This window comes from Pipistrellus kuhlii, unplaced genomic scaffold (genome assembly GCF_014108245.1).
Source record: "Pipistrellus kuhlii isolate mPipKuh1 unplaced genomic scaffold, mPipKuh1.p scaffold_m20_p_17, whole genome shotgun sequence".
Classification (NCBI taxonomy): Eukaryota; Metazoa; Chordata; class Mammalia; order Chiroptera; family Vespertilionidae; genus Pipistrellus; species Pipistrellus kuhlii.
This window is the reverse complement of record NW_023425482.1, coordinates 16,160,146-16,178,679: the sequence shown is the minus strand read 5'-3', so window position 1 is coordinate 16,178,679 and position 18,534 is coordinate 16,160,146. Positions and strand designations below refer to the sequence as shown.

General features: G+C 46.6%; 1 protein-coding gene across 7 annotated transcripts in view; it reads left to right on the top strand.

Moving 5' to 3' along the window:
• The window catches only part of PDPR (pyruvate dehydrogenase phosphatase regulatory subunit), a 39,155-nt gene that overhangs the window by 10,929 nt on the left and 9,692 nt on the right, over window positions 1-18,534 (top strand). For 2 of the 7 annotated variants that reach the window (XM_036441018.2, XM_036441015.2), the window contains exons 2-10: window positions 3,467-3,753; window positions 6,787-6,920; window positions 11,120-11,201; window positions 11,295-11,458; window positions 12,335-12,456; window positions 13,199-13,316; window positions 13,986-14,135; window positions 15,274-15,466; window positions 16,562-16,686. In XM_036441018.2, the coding sequence (XP_036296911.1) occupies window positions 3,530-3,753; window positions 6,787-6,920; window positions 11,120-11,201; window positions 11,295-11,458; window positions 12,335-12,456; window positions 13,199-13,316; window positions 13,986-14,135; window positions 15,274-15,466; window positions 16,562-16,686 (1,312 nt within the window). In that variant the 5' untranslated portion in view covers window positions 3,467-3,529. Of the gene's footprint in view, window positions 1-3,466; window positions 3,754-6,786; window positions 6,921-11,119; window positions 11,202-11,294; window positions 11,459-12,334; window positions 12,457-13,198; window positions 13,317-13,985; window positions 14,136-15,273; window positions 15,467-16,561; window positions 16,687-18,534 lie in introns of those variants that run through there. The other 5 variants (XM_036441019.2, XM_045582685.1, XM_036441021.1 and 2 more) reach the window with 5 other exon arrangements.

Sequence of the window (18,534 nt, the reverse complement as noted above, 5' to 3'; positions counted from 1 at the left end):
TTTTTCATCACTTTGATTGTGCCAATCCCTCTGGCCTGCTAAGTTTCTGTTGAGAAATCAGCTGATAGTCGTCTTATGGAAACTCCCTGGCATGTAACCAACTACGTTTCTCTTGCTACTTTCAAAATTATTTCTTTGTTTTTAACCTTTGGTATTTTAATTATGATGTATCTTGGTTTGGGCCTCTTTGGTTTCATCTTGTTTAGAACTCTTTGCACTTCCTGGACTTCTATGTCTATTTCCTTCACTAGGTTAGAGAAGTTTTCTGTTATTAGTTTTTCAAATAGGTTTTAATTTTTTGCTCTCTCTCTTGTTTTGGCACCCCCTTGATGAGAATGTTGGTACATGTGAAGTGGCCCCAGATTATAGCTTACAGGAGACTAGCTGTGTGGAGAAGCAGCTATCTTTTTTTTTTTTTAAAATATATTTTATTGATTTTTTACAGAGAGGAAGAGAGAGGGATAGTTAGAAACATCGATGAGAGAGAAACATCGATGAGAGAGAATCATCGACCAGCTGCCTCTTGCACACCCCCTACTGGGGCTGCGCTCGCAACCAACATACATGCCCCTGACCGGAATCAAACCTGGGACCTCTCAGTCCGCAGGTCGATGCTCTATCCACTGAGCCAAACCGGTTTCGGCAAGAAGCAGCTATCTTAAGACAGTTTCACAGGGACCATGGGTGGGAGGCATGGTGGCAGTCACAAGGTGGCCAAAATAATTAGTCCCCAGTTTGATGGGATTTCTCTTGGGACACTGTCTCACTTCTGGGAGTCCTCTCTGATGGATGAGTGTCAATACCTTGGCCTTAGACAGTTTGGGTTGATGTGGAGCCTACTGTGGGTGCTGAGGCTGATATGGAAGGTGGTAGTGGTGAGTTTACTAGCCATGTGCTGCCCTGATGTCCCTTTGTTTGCCCCCCGTCATCTTATATCCTCATCTCATACCTCAATGATTGCATAGTCTGCCAGTGGGTCTTACTTCAATTCTGCTTTTCAGTTTTGTTCAAACCCTGCCTTTGTCCCATTCAGCCTGTAGTAATTCATTACGGTATAGTGGACCAAGTTGGACCAAGTTTCCAAAGACTATGTGGTCTGGATCTACCTTACTCCAGTCCCTGCTACCAGCATTCAGAGACCGAGGCCTCCAGGCCTGGTCCCTTACTCTCATTCACAAGTACCCGTGTTGGACTTGGCTGTAACAATTGTGTGTGCTTCTTGTCCCTCTTTGTCCAGATCTTACCCCTTCAAGGCTCAGCTTAAGTGCTACTTCTTATATGACTACTCTCCCTTCTCTCACTTACAGTTAGTGGTCTGTAGAAAGGTGTGCTTGGTTATAACCTGTGTCTCGTGTGTAACTGATCAGCCTGACTAATCATCCTGTGCTTTTCTGGAAGAAACACCTGCCTTAAATCTGCACCACATCACTCCTGGAAACACAAGGTAGGCCATCCTTCCCTTAGGCCTGCGCCCCTGTCTCTCTTTCCTTCTCTAGGACCTCAGGCTTCTAATTGACTCTGCTTTCTCACCCATCTCTTTCCCTGTACTGGGTCGTTCCATAGCAGTGAAATATATATTTTTAAAATATGTTTTCACTGATTTTCTTTGGATAGAGTGGAAGAGAGAGGATGAGAAGATAAAAACATAAGTGTTAGAGAAACTGTGATTAGCTGCCTCCTGCATGCCCTACTGGGGATGGAGCCCACAACCAAGGCATATACCCAGATTGGGAATTGAACCAGTGACCTTTTGGCATGGGATGATGTTCAATCTACTAACCCACACTTGCTGGCCCAGTGAAATATTCTTAACAACTCCCATCCTTAAAAACAACCAGCTAACCTTGCTCTACCCACATCCTTCCCTCTTTTCTGCTCCCCATAAGAGCAAACTAACGGAGCTGTTCCTACTCCTACATCTTGCTTATTTCAGTTTGCTCTTGTCCGTATGTCCTCCCTTCCTCTCCCCTGAAATGTTCTTCTTGAGGACATCAGGACCTCTGTGCTGTCACATCCCAGCGGACACTCCGCCACCTGCTCCACCCTCAGCACTGTCTGTAGTTCGCCATTTCGTGGAACCTGTGCCTGGTTTTCCTTCTACCTTACTAACCGCTCCTCCTTCGTCTCTTTAGCCACTTGCCTTTGTCTGTACACTGATTCTGCCACGGCGTCCAGTCCTGTCTCTAGTCTCGTCTTTCTCTGTCCATCTGAATGCTGGGGAGCCTCAGAGTGCTTGTTGCTCGAAATGTTAGGACTTTCAACATTGTGCATATGCTAATGACTCCCAGCGTCCTTCCCATTTCAGATTGTGTATCCAGCTGCTACTTAGTGTTTCCACGTGGATGCAGATGGGTATATTGTACTTAACTCTAAAAGTTGAATATTCAACTATATACACACACACTCACACACACACGTACACACTCACCCTCAGCCTCCCAGGCTCACTCCCTGTTCCTTCCTGCTCCTCACACTATAGCAAGTGGCCCAGTTGCTCAACCCAGACACATAGGCAATGTCCTTAATTCTCCCTCTTTGCATGTTAACATTCTGTTTGTTGGCAAGTAAATTCTGCCATTTCTACTTCCAAAACAGTCCAGTCATGCCTCTGACTCCGCTGCCCCCTCCTTGTCTCAGCCACCATGACGTCCCCCTGAAATACTGCTGTAGCTTCCCAGCCCAGCCTTGCTCTTCCTCTCATTCTGCAGTGCAGTCTCCACCATGGAGCCAGGCTGATTTTGGAAAATAGGTCAGATCATTTCATTCAGTCCTTTAGTATTTTTCTGTTCACTTAGAATAAAATTCCCACATCCAAGGGTGGTGTGTAGTGGCTTTCTGCCTGCCTCTCCAGTTTTCTCTTAGATCTGGCCCCCTTGCTCCTCATGCTGGGGACAGGCTGGCTTCTTCTCTGTGCTTGGGCCCATCAAGGCAGGTCTCACATCAGGGCCTTTGATAACACTTGTTCCAGCAACCTCTTGGTGCATGGGACCATGTTCAATCCACTGAGCCACAGTTTCCTCACCTTCATACACACTCAGCTTCAGCCTGCCAGGCACATTTCTACTGGAAAACCAGGCAGAGGTATCACAGAAGCCAAGAGAGGGGCCATGTTCAATCTATTGGAACTCTCAGATAGCTGGTTCCATTTCATCGGTCACATCTTTTCACAATGTCACCTTCTTTCCTGATCACGGTATTAAAATTAGTTACTCTTTGTGACTTACTTTGTTTATAGTTTCCACTTTCGTGTACACTCTCAAACAGACTCCCTTCCTCTCAGATGTAGGTTACTAAAGGCTGGGACCTCTTTATTATTGCTCGCTGTTGAATCCAAGTTAGCTCAATGTATGGGATTCAGTCCTCACCTATTTGATAAATGAACAATGGTGGTTTTTATTTCATCCTTTTCTCATGAATTGTATGCACTCAGCACAGTGGAATGAAATGTTTGTTTTTTTCTGTCTAGGTCAAGTGCTTGGGATCTCCTTCTGACTGAGTGAGTGCACACCTCCCATTGCTGACAGACGTGATGTTTTACCGGTTGCTATCGGTGGTCCAAAGACAAAGAACCAGCCGAGGATGGCAGAACTGGTCCTCAGCCAGAAGCAGTGCATCAGCAGCCGAGGCGCATTCTGTCGCCCTGCCTGCCCAGGCGCAGGTGGTCATCTGTGGCGGGGGGATCATGGGCACATCTGTGGCCTATCACCTGTCCAAGCTGGGGTGGAAGGACATTGTCCTTTTGGAGCAGGGCAGGTGAGGATCCACTGGGCATGAATTCCCTCCTGTCCTCTCCTCCTCCCTTGGGCGATGCTGTCCCACCACTAGCTAATCAGGGTTGCTAGGGGCATGAGAAGGCTCACAGGTGGAAATCCTGCACTGGGTTTGGTTTGTTGATGCCTAGAACTCATGTTTCCTGGTTTTGGAGAGCTAGCAGAGTCCAGCAAACCAAGTCTCTGAAGCATGTGTTTATTCATGTTCAGAGCACATCTTGCCATCTGTTCTCCTCCTTATTCTAGTAGTCAGGCAGCAACACAAACCCTGGGGCCAAGGGTTCCCCCAGGAGTCAGCCTGAAATTGCCTGCATCCTGCTCTGTTTACTTGTTTTATATATATATATATATATATATATATATATATATATATATATATACACACACACACACACACACACACACACACACACACGTATGTGTGTATATATATATATATATATATATATATATATATATATATGTATGTATATGTATATATATTTTTTATTGACTTCAGAGAGGAAAGGAGAAATAGAAACATCAGAGATGAGAGAATCATTGATTGGCTGCCTCTTGCACACCCCACATTGGGGATTGAGCCCACAACCTGGGCTTCAGCCCTGATTGGGGATTGAACCATGATCTCCTGGTTTATAGGTTGATACTCAACCACTGAGCCATGCAGTCCAGGCTGCTCTATTTGTTTTTGTTTTTCATTTAAGTAACTTATTATGAAAAAACTTAGGATTTACAGAAAAATTGAGTATACAGAAGGGAGTTCCCATATAACTTACCCCCAACTTTCACTTGTTATTAACATCCCATATTAGTGATATCAACTCATAAACGACCCAACGTTTATATGTCGTTATTAACTACTAGAGGCCTGGTGCACAAAATTCGTGTGGGGGGTGGAGGTAGGGGGCGTTGTCCTTCAGCCCAGCCTGCACCCTCTCCAATCTGGGACCTCTCGAGGAATGCCCGACTGGCAGTTCGACATCCCTCTCACAACCCAGGACTGCTGTCTCCCAACCGCTTGCCTGCCTGCCTGCCTGATTGCTCCTAACCGCTTCTGCCTATCAGCCTGATCACCCCCTAACCACTCCCCTGCCAGCCTGATCGACACCTAACTGCTCCCCTGCCAGCCCAGTTGCCCCCAGCCTCCCTCCCCTGCAGGCCTGGTCCCTCCCAACTGCCCTCCCCTGCAGGCCTGGTCCCCCACAACTGCCCTTCCCTGCAGGCCTTTTCCTCCCATATGCCCTCCCCTGCAAGCCTGGTCCCCCAACTGCCCTCCCCTGCTGGCCTGATCACTCACAATTGCCCTCCTGTGCAGGCCTTTTCCTCCCAAATGCCCTCCCCTGCAGGCCTGGTCCCCCAACTGCCCTCCCCTGCTGGCTGGATCACTCACAATTGTCTTCCTGTGCAGGCCTTTTCCTCCCAAATGCCCTCCCCTGCAGGCCTGGTCCCCCAACTGCCCTTCCCTGCTGGCCTGATCACTCACAATTGCCCTCCCGTGCTGGCCATCTTGTGGCAGCCATCTTTGATCACATGGGGTGGTCATCTTGTGTGTTTAGAGTAATGGTGAATTTGCATATTACCTCTTTATTATATAGGACTAGAGGCCCACGGCACAAAATTCATGCATGGGGGTGGGTAGGTGTATGTCTCTCAGCCCAGCCTGCACCCTCTCCAATCTGGGTCCCCTCTCACAATCTAGGACTGCTGGCTCCCAACCGCCTGCCTACCTGCCTGCCTGATTGCCCCTAACTGCTTCTGCCTGCCAGCCTGATCAATGTCTAACTGCTCCCCTGTTGGCCTGATTGCCCCTAACTGCCCTCCCCTGCTGGCCTGGTCACCCCTAACTTTCCTTCCTTGCCAGCCTAATTGCCCCTAATTGCCCTCTCCTGCAGCCTAATTGCCCCTAACTGCCCTCCCCTGCAGGCCTGGTCCCTCCCAACTGCCCCACCCTGCAAGCCTGGTTGCCCCCAACTGCCCTCCCTGTAGGCCTGGTTTTACCCAACTGCTCTCCCCTGCATGCCTGGTCCCACCCCAACTACCCTCCCCTGCAGGTCTGGGTGCCCCCTAACTGTCCTCCCCTTCAGGCTTGGTCTCTCCCAATTGCCTTTCCCTGCAGTCCTGATCCCCCCCCAAACTGCCCTCCCCTGCAGGCCTGTGTCCCCCTCCCAACTGCCCTCCCCTGCTGGCCTGATTGCCCACAACTGCCCTCCCCTGCCAGCTATCTTGTGGTATCCATCTTGTGTCCACATGGGGGTGGCCATCTTTGACCACATGGGAGTGCCATCTCGTGTGTTGGAGTGATGGTCAATTTGCATATTACCTCTTTATTATATAGAATAGTTCATCGTTTTTTTTTTGAATTCTTCATTTTACCCCTAGTTCTTTATCTGTTTCAGGATTTTGTTGTTCTTTTGCCTATAACAAATTGGACATTTTAAAAAAGTTTATTTCTTAAAAGGCAATACATTGACATAAGTCAGAATAGAAAATTGTAGAAGAGTGTCCAGGGAAAGTCTCTCTCCCAATCCTGACCTCTGGCTTCAAGTTTCTCTCACTAGAGGCAAGTTAAGTTTCTGGTGAATCTGTCCAGATCCCCTCTCTATATATTCTCTCTCTCTCTCTCTCTCTCTATCTCTCTATCTATCTATATATATATATATATATATATATATATATACTATATCTCTTTAATATATATATATTCTTCAGTATATATTGGTGTAAATGGGTATTCATTTATTTGTTCTCTGTTTTATACAAGCGGTAGCATTCCTAGCCATGCTTTTCTCAATAGGATTGCTTCACATTGTGGGATAAAAGCTTTCTCATTAATTTTTATGGCTGTATAGTATCCCACCATGTAGGTGAACTCCAAAATGTGAAATCAGTGTCATGTCTGTGGGCATGTAGGTGTTTCCATCTTTTGCTATGATAGACCGGTGCTGTAGTTGGGACTTGAACGGGCTGCATGCACAGGTATGAGTCCACCTAACGGCCTTTGGGATCCTCCCTGCAGGCTGGCCGCTGGCTCCACGAGGTTCTGTGCGGGCATCATAAGCACTGCCAGGCACTTGAGCATCGAGCAGAAGATGGCAGACTATTCAAACAGACTGTACCAGCAGTTAGAGCAAGAAACGGGGATCCAAACAGGTAAGCAGGGGGTCTGCCGTTTCCTGGGCACTGTGTGCGGTCCCACAAGAGTTGGCCTGGTGAGTGGTAATTCAGACCCGAGTTGTAGTTTGGGCTTTGCTACTAGTCAGAGTATTACCTTGGGCAAGTCATTTTGCTTTTGAGCTGTCTTTGTTTCCCTATTTTTACTTTATTTTATTTTAAAAATGCTTTCTTGATTTTAGAGATGAAAGGAGAGGGAGAGATAGAAACATCAATGATGAGAGGGAATCATCAATGGGCTGCTTTTTGCATGCTTCCTACTGGTGATTGAGCCCACAACTCGACTTGTGCCCAGACCAGGAATTGAACCTTGACCTCTTTGTTCATGGGTTAACTGGTCAACCACTGAGCAAAGCCGGCCAGGCTTTGTTTCCCTGTATTTAACATGAGATTCAATCATCATTCCAGGTCCTTTTCAGATGCTATAATTCTTGTGATAGTAAGGTTTTCCTGGACTATTTCCTATATATTTCACTTGTTGAAGGATAGTAAGTGGAGGAGGAGGAAGAAGAGGAATTTAAGTTAGGTGCTTAGAAGTTAAGTCAGAGTTTGACCCATTGAAGTACCCCAGTCGCTAGTAAGGGTGTTCCTGACTCGACAGCTTTCTCACGTCTCTTCTTACCTGTGTAATGGGGGGAAGGACACAGGGGTTGTAAGCCAGCCAGCACTGGAGTGAAGGAACTGTCCCAGGAAGAGGAAGACCCATCTACACGCTGGTCCCTTGATCAAAGGCAGAGAGAAAGGCCATCAGTTTGTTGTAAGGGGACGGGTTAGTGGAAGCCCAGCCTGGAGCCTGCTCTGGTGGCTGATGAGACTGTGGTGAGTGCACTGCACATCCTGAGTGGGTAGCCAGGCCCAGTGATGAAATTCCAGACACTTGCATTTGTCAGGGTCGCTCTTTTGAAGACATCGCACAAAATGAATCGGAGCTCATTGGAGACTAATCCTGACAGAGGGTGGTAGCTATGTCTTTTGCCAGCTGCAGTGGCTCTGCCATGTGCTCAGTAGCGGACTATTCAACAATAGTCTAAGCACAGTGTGGTTTACCTCGCCAGCCCTTTAGAAATCATGTGACCGCTGACATTTTCATTAGGGAAAGGCAGGTTTGAAATTTTGATCACAAGTAAGGGTTTATCACATTTCCATTTTCTATAGTTCATAGTCATGAAGTAAACTGTAGAGGAAGACTGGTTGTCTGGCAGGTAGGATTTGGGAGCCGTGGAGGGAGAGAGATGCCAGGAGAGGATCCGGAGGCTGGAAGAAGGGGCTGTGTATTCTCGGGCACATGGCAGGGCCAGGACGCTGAGACAAGTGCGCATCCTGGGGTGACCGTGCAGCCACAGCGCTGAATGGGTGCCCCCTTACATGGTGTGCCCTTGGCGCCTTGACCCCCTGTCACTGCACTTGGCCAGGCCTCCTGAGAAGGGCAGGGCTCTCCAGGGAACGTGGCGAAAGTGCTTCCTGCTGCCGCACAGTCTCTGGCTCTGACTAGGGAAGATGCTGCTCCAGGCAGGACAGCTGGGAAGCAGTCCCTTTGGTTGATGGCAACAAGGTACTTGAGTCAGATATTAACTGGGTTTGAGTCAGAATAAGGCCCACAAAATGGGCCCCCGGTCCATTGGGCCAGAGACGAGTGCATTGCCCGGCCTTGCATCCCTCAGGTGGTGGGATGGCACAGGAATCGGGGTTATAGGTTCTTTTTTTTTTTTTTGTTCTTTTTTTAAATATATTTTATTGATTTTTTACAGAGAGGAAGGGAGAGAGATAGAGAGCTAGAAACATCGATGAGAGAGAAGCATCGACCAGCTGCCTCCTGCACCCCCCCTACCGGGGATGTGCCTGCAATCACTGTACATGCCCCTGACCGGAATTGAACCTGGGACTTTTCAGTCCTCAGACAGATGCTCTATCACTGAGCCAAACCGGTTTCGGCTATAGGTCTTTTTCTGTAAAGTGAGGGAGCTTAGCTTGCTTTCTGGATCACCATCTGAAATCCTTATAGGCCCGACTTCTCCTTGGTTCTTGTGGGCAGTGAGGAAGCCAGGCGAGCGAGAAGGGGATCAGACTGTCTCACGCCCAGGGTCATTTGCCAGTGGCTCAGGGAAAGGTGACAGGGCCCAGGAGGAGAGGCCTCCTGTCCCGCAGCTGGGCAGGTGCCTGCCATGTCACTTGACTCACGGACTGCTGTTGGGTCATGAAATAAGGATGAAGTGACATTCGTGCCCCTAGGTTTAAGGGAAGATGTTACCTGCTTTTCCTCTGAAAACAGTCCATTTACTCGAGATGTTCGTTCACTACCTGCTAATCGGACTCAGCAGATGACCCCCAGTCCTCACCCTGACTTTGATGTTAGTGTCGGCAGTGCTTCAATCTCAGTGTCTTTTGTCAAGTGAATGAAAGAGGTAACATAATAGCTTTTATAATCTTTGGAAAAGTATTCTATATAGTCATTGATCTTATAATACAGCTCATTCTTTTATAGCTGAAGAGACCTACTTCAATAGATTCAGGGAGTTGAGTAGTTTTTCCAAGTCAGTGATAATGCATTTATAAAAAATTATTTAGTGGGGCCGAAATCGGTTTGGCTCAGTGGATAGAGCGTCGGCCTGCGGACTGAAGGGTCCTGGGTTCGATTCCGGTCAAGGGCATGTACCTTGGTTGCGGGCACATCTCCAGTGGGGGGTGTGCAAGAGGCAGCTGATCGATGACTCTCATCGATGTTTCTAGCTCTCTATCTCTCTCCCTTCCTCTCTGTAAGAAATCAACAAAAATATATTAAAAAAAAATTGTTTAGTGTGTTAAAAGGAACATATATACAGTGGTACTCTGCTATATGTAATCTATGGTAGTGAGCTGAAAATGACTTTTTAAAAAATATATATATTTTATTGATTTTTTACAGAGAGGAAGGGAGAGAGAGAGAGAGTTAGAAACATCAATGAGAGAGAAACATCGACCAGCTGCCTCCTGCACACCCCCTACTGGGGATGTGCCCGCAACCAATGTACATGCCCTTGACTGGAATCGAACCCGGGACCTTTCAGTCCACAGGCCGACGCTCTACCGCTGAGCCAAACCGGTTTCAGCCAGAAAATGACTTTTGAACCCTTTGTCTGAAATTCAGGCTGTGTTAGCCACAAGTCATTGGACTACTCTGGTGAACAGACTGTATTTAAATACCAAACTCTGAAATTTCAGTTCTCCAAACTGAGACATTTCTTGTCATGTCAGCGAAGGGTATATTTATATGATGATTTCTAAAGAAACTAAGAAAATAAGTTATTCTCACTAATATTGTAATTCCTTTGAAATGATAACTGATTCAACTCTTTCTTCATAAGAACTAAGATACATGGCATTTTAGGGGACTTGTAATTGACCCAAATGTAATAAGGTGGAGTCTGATTTCAAACAACAGAAAATGACTCTGGCTGCAGTGGGCACAAGGAGTTTTTGGAAGGCTGTTGGTGCCTTTAGATTTGTCAGGAGGTTGCCAGAGGCAGTGTGGAAGCCAGGACATGGGTCCCCACTGCAGGCAGGGCCTCAGCTGGAACAGGAGCTGTCTGGCCTGGATGCTCTGCATCCAAGATGAGTGACCTCCAGCCATTCACCTACTTGCTCAAGGCTGAGTATTCTAGGGCAGTGGTCAGCAAACCACGGCTCATGAGCCGCATGTGGCTTGCGAGCCTCGGTTTGCCGCTCTGTTGACTAATGAGTTTGCCGACCACTGTCATATACTACCCTTTACCTCTCTGCACACAACATGCCACAATTGCCTAATCCTCACAGCTTCCGACTACACGGTAATATTTAGTCCAGTCCAGTGGTCGGCAAACTCAGTCAACAGAGCGGTTTGCTGAATACTGTTCTAGGGCGTTACCTGCCACCAAAACTCCGGGGAGAAAATCTAAACAGAGTGAAGAATATGAGTCTGGGTTATCTCCACCCGCCCCCCAAGTGTTTTTTAGTGGTGGAAACTTTTAATTTTTATTTTTATGAGTGATTTCATGTGCATTAAAATCTCATTTGATCTTCACAGAAGTCTGAGCCAAGAATGTTTGGATGGTGGCAGTGCCGGGGCTCATCACAGGTCTTCTCACTTATAATCCCGGGGGCTTGCCTCTTTGCCACCCCACATTTGTCCTGGTTGGTCTCATTCCGGCTGTTTGTTCTTACAGGTTACACACGGACAGGCTCCATCTTTCTGGCCCAGACTCAGGACCGGCTGATCTCCCTGAAGCGCATCAACTCCAGGCTGAAGTATGTGTGAGGCTAGAAGCCTGTCCTGGCGTTACTGCCCCTGCCCTCTGTCGGAGGCCGGTGATGTCATTGTCCCCTTGTGTTCCGTGGCAGTGTGATAGGCATCCCTTCTGAGATCATCTCCCCCAAGAAAGTGGCCGAACTGCACCCTCTGCTCAACGTGCATGACCTGGCAGGGGCCATGCACGTCCCCGAGGACGCGGTGGTGTCCTCTGCTGACGTGGCTCTCGCCCTGGCAAGTGCTGCCTCCCAAAATGGTAAGCAGGCTGGGGACAAGGGAGGAAGAGGTTGTCGGAGAAATTGTCTCACAATAGGCAACGACACCAGCTCAGCTACTGTGTTGTACCCTGGCTCTTTTATTTTTTAATAAACTTCATTGATTTCAGAGAGGAAGGGAGAGGGAGAGAGAGATAGAAACATCAATGATGAGAGAGAATCATTGATTGGCTGCATCCTGCACATCCCAAACTGGGGGCCGAGCCCACAACCCAGGCATGTGTCCTGACTGGGAATAGAATTGGGACCTCCTGGTTCAGTCCATGCTCAACCACTGAGTGACGCCAACTGGCCTACACTGGCTCTTTTTGTTTTAATACACTCTCTGTTACTGTTTTTCCTCGGGGCCATGTTTTTCTCATTAAAGTCCTGAGGAACCCTGTTTTAGTGCTGACTTAGTACACTTCAGACTTAAAGAACTCCTTTCCCTCCTGATCTGAGGGGTCCAAGCTTAGTACACTCCTTGGGGACTTGATCCACACTTGAGTCATGTCCTGGGTCTGAGTGAATGAGGGGAGGACACCTCAGTGTCCATAGTGACGTGCACTTTGAGTGAACTGACTCATGATGTGGTAGATAGGATGTAAGCTCTCCTATTTGAACTTTTCTCCCTGCCCCTTTTATGATCCCTGGAATCGAATTGTTCACTCAAGTCTTTTTTAAATTTGCCTGCCATTTTTAACCTCAGAATCTCATTTACAGTCTCAGGGTGTGGTCCCTAGGAGTGTTTTGTTTTTTAAAATGAAAGCTTTGACCTGGCCTTTTCAGTATTTCTGATGAGTTGAGAGTCTGCTGCAGTTGCCTTAATTGTGGACCATCTGAGGAGCAAAGCCCAGCCCTTTCTTTACCTCGGACAGGGGTTCAGATCTATGACCGGACAAGTGTTGTTCACGTGATGACCAAAAAAGGTGAAGTGACTGGTGTGGAGACAGATAAAGGACAGATCGAATGCCAGTATTTTGTCAACTGTGCTGGTCAGGTAAGTCAGCAGCAATAGCGGGATCTCTGGTTTTCTTATTTACCTTTTATCTCGGGACTTTTTGGTGTAGAGACTTAAGATTATTTAGTGACCAAGAGATGCAGGGAGCACAGTGAGGGCTGGAACTCGGGGCTCTTGTGCTTGAACTCGGAAACCTGCACTGCTCCCCTCCTCCCTGGTGAACTGTGCTCCCCGTCCGGGCCTGGAAGCACTTGCGCATTGACATAAGTCCCTGGCATTGGACCTTCCTGTGGTGATTTGTTTCCTTCTACAACCTAGCAGGTAAAGTACTAGGCTGTACGATTGTGTCAGGAGCATAGATTCAGTTTCCAGATCTCTGAGCTGCTTGTGCTTAGAAGACAAATTGGTCCTTTCTGTCCACTCTACAGCTTAAGATGATCTAGGGATACTTCCTGTTCTGTAAGCTCATTTATGATGGTACTTGGGGTTGTCTTAAAGTCAGGCATTTCGTTAGAAGACCTCCTTTGCTCCCCATGAGCTCCTTTTACTATGGGGAAATCTGTCTTCTTTTGATCTAAAAGTAAGTTTATTACTTAAAACATCGTGTTGTTCCCCATCCAGATAATGAAACGAAAGCAGGCTGAATCTTGGCTTCCCACCGCTGACATTGTTGCAAGAGCACACGCAGGCCACTTGAAATTAAACTCTCTTCAAGTGGCTGAACTTGCTCATTTGTTTTTCTGTTCCTCTTCCACCCACAAATCAATCTGTCCATTTGTAGTGGGCATACGAGCTGGGTCTGTCCAACGAGGAGCCGATTAGTATCCCGTTACATGCCTGCGAACACTTCTACCTCCTGACTCGCCCCTTGGAGACCCCTCTGCAGAGCAACACACCAAGTGAGGACCTGCACTTTGTTTTTAATCTTGTTTCCTTGCCACTGTTCTGTCCTCTGAAGGGAGACTCTCTGCGAAGGACAGACTGCGTCCGAAACAGCCTTTTCTTTTCTAGAGCATGTTACAGGGAGGTGGCCAGTTCTGACTTTTAAGATCTCTTTATGAAGGGATGGCCAAACGGGCATTCTACTGAAGCAGTTTTTTCTGCAAGCTAATTGTACTCCCAGACAGAGGTCTAAGTTGACAATATTTGGAATATAACCTGGAGTTTTTTACTTGAATGCTATAAACTCAGGCTATTCAGTGACCCCAAGTGCTGTGGGGAGGGCTCATCTCACTCTGAAGGTCTGAATCCCTGCAGTGGGCTTGGCAGTGCCTCCTTTTCTTAGGCTTTATGTGGCACAGTGGCAATTAACATAGTTTGGTTGTGGGGACTGATTGGGTAAAGGGTAATCAGAGAAAGTCTCCATTGTGAATCTGCGAGGGGAAACCTCCTGGATGGCCTGGAAAGGTATTTTAAGCTGATGTGCTATGAGATGCTGTTCCATTAACAAAGCCAACAGCGAGCGGGTATTTCTGCTTTGCTTTTTTCTGTCTACTTAGAAAACTGGCTTACATCTAACCCCTGCTCTTCTCTTTCACTCCCCATTCCCTTATTGTTTCTCTCCTCAGACATTGTGGACGCTGATGGCAGAATTTATATTCGCAACTGGCAGGGCGGCATCTTGTCTGGGGGCTTTGAGAAAACCCCAAAACCAATTTTCACCGAGGGCAAGAACCAGCTGGAGATTCACAACCTACAGGAAGACTGGGACCACTTTGGTGTGTGAACTGTATAATAATAAAAGCGTAATATTATTAGACCAGACAGCCAAACAACCTTCCGGGCCAGGGCAGAGGCGGTTAGGGGTGATCAGGCAGGCAGGCCAGCAGTCCTGGCAGTTGGACATCCCCCAAGGGGTCCCGTATCGCAAGAGGGTGCAGGCCATGCTGAGGGACACACACATACACACACACACACACACCCTGTCCGCCCGCTCCCGTGCTCGATTTTATGCACTGGGCCTTTAGTAGTAGTAATAATGTCCTGAACTTACCTAAAATGTTACATTTTTTAAAGCATTTTCAAGAACAGCATCTCACTTGGTCTTTGTAACAGCCCCATTTGGAAGTTAGAGTTTGCTGGGTCTCAGGACAGTTACTTGGTAGCAGATTCAGGAGACTCTTCTTAATTAGTGGACTTTTAGCTTACTACTATTCACCTAAAATTACTGCTGAAATTTTAAACTAGGAGGAAACCTTTTCTTAGGATTTCATAAAAGATTAAAGACATTTTTAGAAAGCAGAATTATTTTGTTAATGTCTGTTACTCAATTTTAAAATACTTTTTATTTATTGAATAGTTAATATATTCACATATATTCCAAATATAAAAGATATGAAAAAGGTCTATAATGAAGTTTCTTTCCTAGCCTTAATGGATTTTTTTAAGGTAAACTTTTTATGGTAGAAAATGTTAAACCCTATGTACCTACCAGCCAGCTCCACAGTCTGGTGTCGTCTGTGACCACTGCCCACTGGACTGCTCCCAGATGATGGACTCACTTTAAAACAGACTGAGCATCTGTCCTGGCAGCCATGCCAGCTGAGGGGGCCTGCCCTTCATGGCAACTCCCTCGGGCTCCCCGAGAGCTTGAGCGCCGAGCCCTTTGAGACCCTTATCTGTAACGTGTTTGCTCTCCCACAGCATCTTCTGTGTCAGTCTGCAGGCCAGGCACCTCGGCGGCGTGCTCCGTAATCCCAGCAAGGGCTCTGCTCTCTGATAAACGGCCCCATTGCTCTTCTGAGAAACCTCTTCCCAGAGATTTTATGAAAGGAGGGGAGGAGTTAGGAAGTGTGAGGAGCTGGAGGTTTGAATTCCCTGAGCTGAGGACTCTGTCTGGCTGTTTTTCTTGCTCAGAGCCCCTGTTGAGCTCCCTCCTGCGTAGGATGCCAGACCTGGAGACGCTGGAGATTGTGAAGTTGGTCAACTGCCCCGAGACCTTCACGCCAGACATGAGGTGCATCATGGGCGAGTCCCCTTTGGTTAAGGGCTACTACGTCCTGGCAGGAATGAACTCTGCTGGCCTTTCGTTTGGTGGAGGAGCTGGAAGGTAAGTCTTTGTCCTCACACTCAGTTCACTGGGCTTCTTTCTTTCTAGAATGAATTGTTAAATTTCAAAAAATATATTTAATCTGGTATGTTATTATAGGAAGATACATGTAATTTTAAAGTCCTTTCAAAGTAATTAACATGCAAGGCTCTCCTGATGTTCCTGAAATGTGCAAAATGTTTTTGGAACCCCTGTTTTGGAGTTAGTCACTAAGCCTGTGGGATGGATATACTTGTGTATACTTGTTACTCTTTCAGCTGTAACGAATGTGGGTCCTTTGTATATTTAAATTTGGGAATATGCAAGTATGGTGAGTGAGAGATGATCATTCTGAGTACCACTAGTTTTTATTTAATTGGTAATAATAAACATTTAACAAGCTGGTCATGAAAGGACAGATATTGTGTGGTTCTCTCTGCAAGGTAGTCTAATTCATAACGGATGGCACATACAGTAAAATGCTGGTTGCTAGGGGCTGGAATGGAGAGTGATTGCTTAATAAAGAGTTTTAGTTTGAGAAGATGGAAGGTGGTGAAGGTTACACAATAATGTGAATGTCGGATGCCACTGAACTATACACTTGAAAGTGGTTTAGATGGTCAGCTTATGCTATGTGTATTCACAATTTTAAAACTTTTTAAAAAATTAATGAGGCCATTTTTCTTGAATGATTGTAGAATGGCTCTGAAAACAGTTATGGAAGTGGGGTTACAAAAAACCTGTGGAGCAGAGGAAATGTGTTCAGATAACTATAACCTCCTGTTTTTACAGAGACTGTTTTATAGACAAAAATACATGGATGTATAAATTAGAGTACATTTGTATACCTTTTAGTCTTATTTCTTCCTAGATGTGCCAGCATCTTAAACACTTTCTGGGGAATCCTATCATTAGAGCTAAAATCCTCATAGTGGTCTTGTGAGCGCAGGAGATGGATCCATGTTTGTTTCTTCCAAAAAGTTAAGGAAATTGCCCAGAATTGCTCACCAAGTCTCTGACAAGACAAGATCTTTGATCGTGTTGGTTCTTGATTCCTGATACAGTGTTGAGAGTATCACATCTGAGTCCCAACTACTAGTGCCCCCCACCCCACAGGTACCTTGCCGAGTGGATGGTGGATGGTTACCCCTCGGAAAACGTCTGGGAGCTGGACCTGAAGCGCTTTGGAGCCCTGCAGAGCAGCCGCACCTTCCTGCGCCACCGCGTCATGGAAGTCATGCGTGAGTGGAGCTTCGTCCTGCGCTCCTGTGTGCAGGTGTCTTCTTTGGCACCTGTTCTGTCATTCAGAGGGCAGGTTTTACTCCGTTCTTCCGTAATCGCTTCAAGCTGAGCTTGTGGTGTTTAACTGTTTCAGGCTTGTGTCGGGGACATGGTGTCCCTGTGATGTTTGCGGAATGTTCTCTCTCGCATCTTGTACTTGTTTACGTCACGGGGCAGGACAGTGCACTGACTTTTAGGTGTAATTCCTGCCAGACTCAGGCAGCAGCTTCTAGTATGTTCCCAGCACTGCCTGCTTCCCACTGTGTCTGGAAAGCTGATGTCACAGTGAGTGCTCTGGTTCCCCACTTGGTCTTTGGGATCATGATTTGCTTTCCAATGCAGCGAACTTGCCAACTTATTCTCAAAGCTTCAAGCTTCTCTGAGTGACTTCTGTCCTTAACCCTGATAATCTGGCAAGATAGAAAACCACTTCTCATGTGCATACAAGACATGTCTCTGCCTTTTCTCCTTGTTCTTGCTTCCCTCCAACTTTGAAGGATCCAGATCTTCATTTTAACTTAACTAGGTAACTTAACTAGGTCTTGCATTTGTTTCCTAACTTTTATTTTGGAATTAAATCAAATCAAGTTGTAATTTCATTTTTTTTACACTGGGGAACTATTTATACCTTTGCCAAAATATGTCTAAACTAGAGGCCCGACCTGTGCACAGTTGGGGTCTCTCGGCCTGGCCTGTGCCCTCTTGCAATCCGGCGCCCCTCGGGGAGGTCAGAGAGTCAATTTTGGCCTAATACCCACAGGCCAGGCCCAGGGACCTGTACTGGACCTAGTATGCATATAAGATCTTTGGTTAATCACTTCCTGTTCTTTCCTCGTACCCCTTCCAAGATTCATCAGACTGTTCCATGTTTCCATGCCTATGTGCGGAGCGGCTGCCCCCTGGTGGTCATTGTGTGTCAGCTGGTCAGCAAGTTGCTTAGACTTTTAGACAGACAGACAGATATTTTTGGGATATTTTGGGCATATTTATGCTCAGGACTAAGTTGCTACATTGGCTGTGATCACTATTCTTGATTAAGAATGAGCTGCTCACCCTGGCCAGTGTGGCTCAGTTGGTTGAGCATTGTCCCGTGCACCAGAAGGTTGCCAGTTTGATTAAGGGTCAGGGCATGTGCCTGTGTTGTGGGCTTGATCCCCAGTAGGGGGCGTGCAGGAGGCAGCTGATCAATGTTTCTCTTTCACATCGATGTTTCTTTTGTGCTTTCTCCCTTTTCCCTCTGTCTAAAATCAGTAAAAACTTTTTTTTTAAAGAATGAACTGCTGGTTCAGTAGCTGGTGGTTCCATTCATCGTGCGCATTTGGTGACCTTTAACACCTGGATGCCTTATGGCAGAAAATTCATATCTGGGGGAGATTTGGGACCTCCCAGCAGTATGTGTGACTGCTAAGCTTCCTTCTTTTTAGCAAATATTTTGGTTAAAATATTGAACTACCCTAAGTCCAGATTTCCCCATCCATACTTACTTTAGAACATAAGCAAATCATAACAGCTTGACTTTCTCCTTGATGACATGACAGGTTAGATGGCATTTTCTGATTCTCATAAAATAGAAATTGTAGGCATGATAGAACCTAAAATACCAGAGACGGACAAGTTGTCACAATATAAGAAAACCAGGGTTTTAGTTTCCTGATTTTTAGTTTTCTAACCTCCCCCACTACCCCAAGGTCCCTCCTGTGTGGAATGGTGTGAGGTCAGGTCTTCTCTTTGGAAGGGACTAGAGGTCACACTCTTTCTGGCTATTTTTACTCATTGCTGTTGCAGACTGGACTTTAGGAGAACTGAAT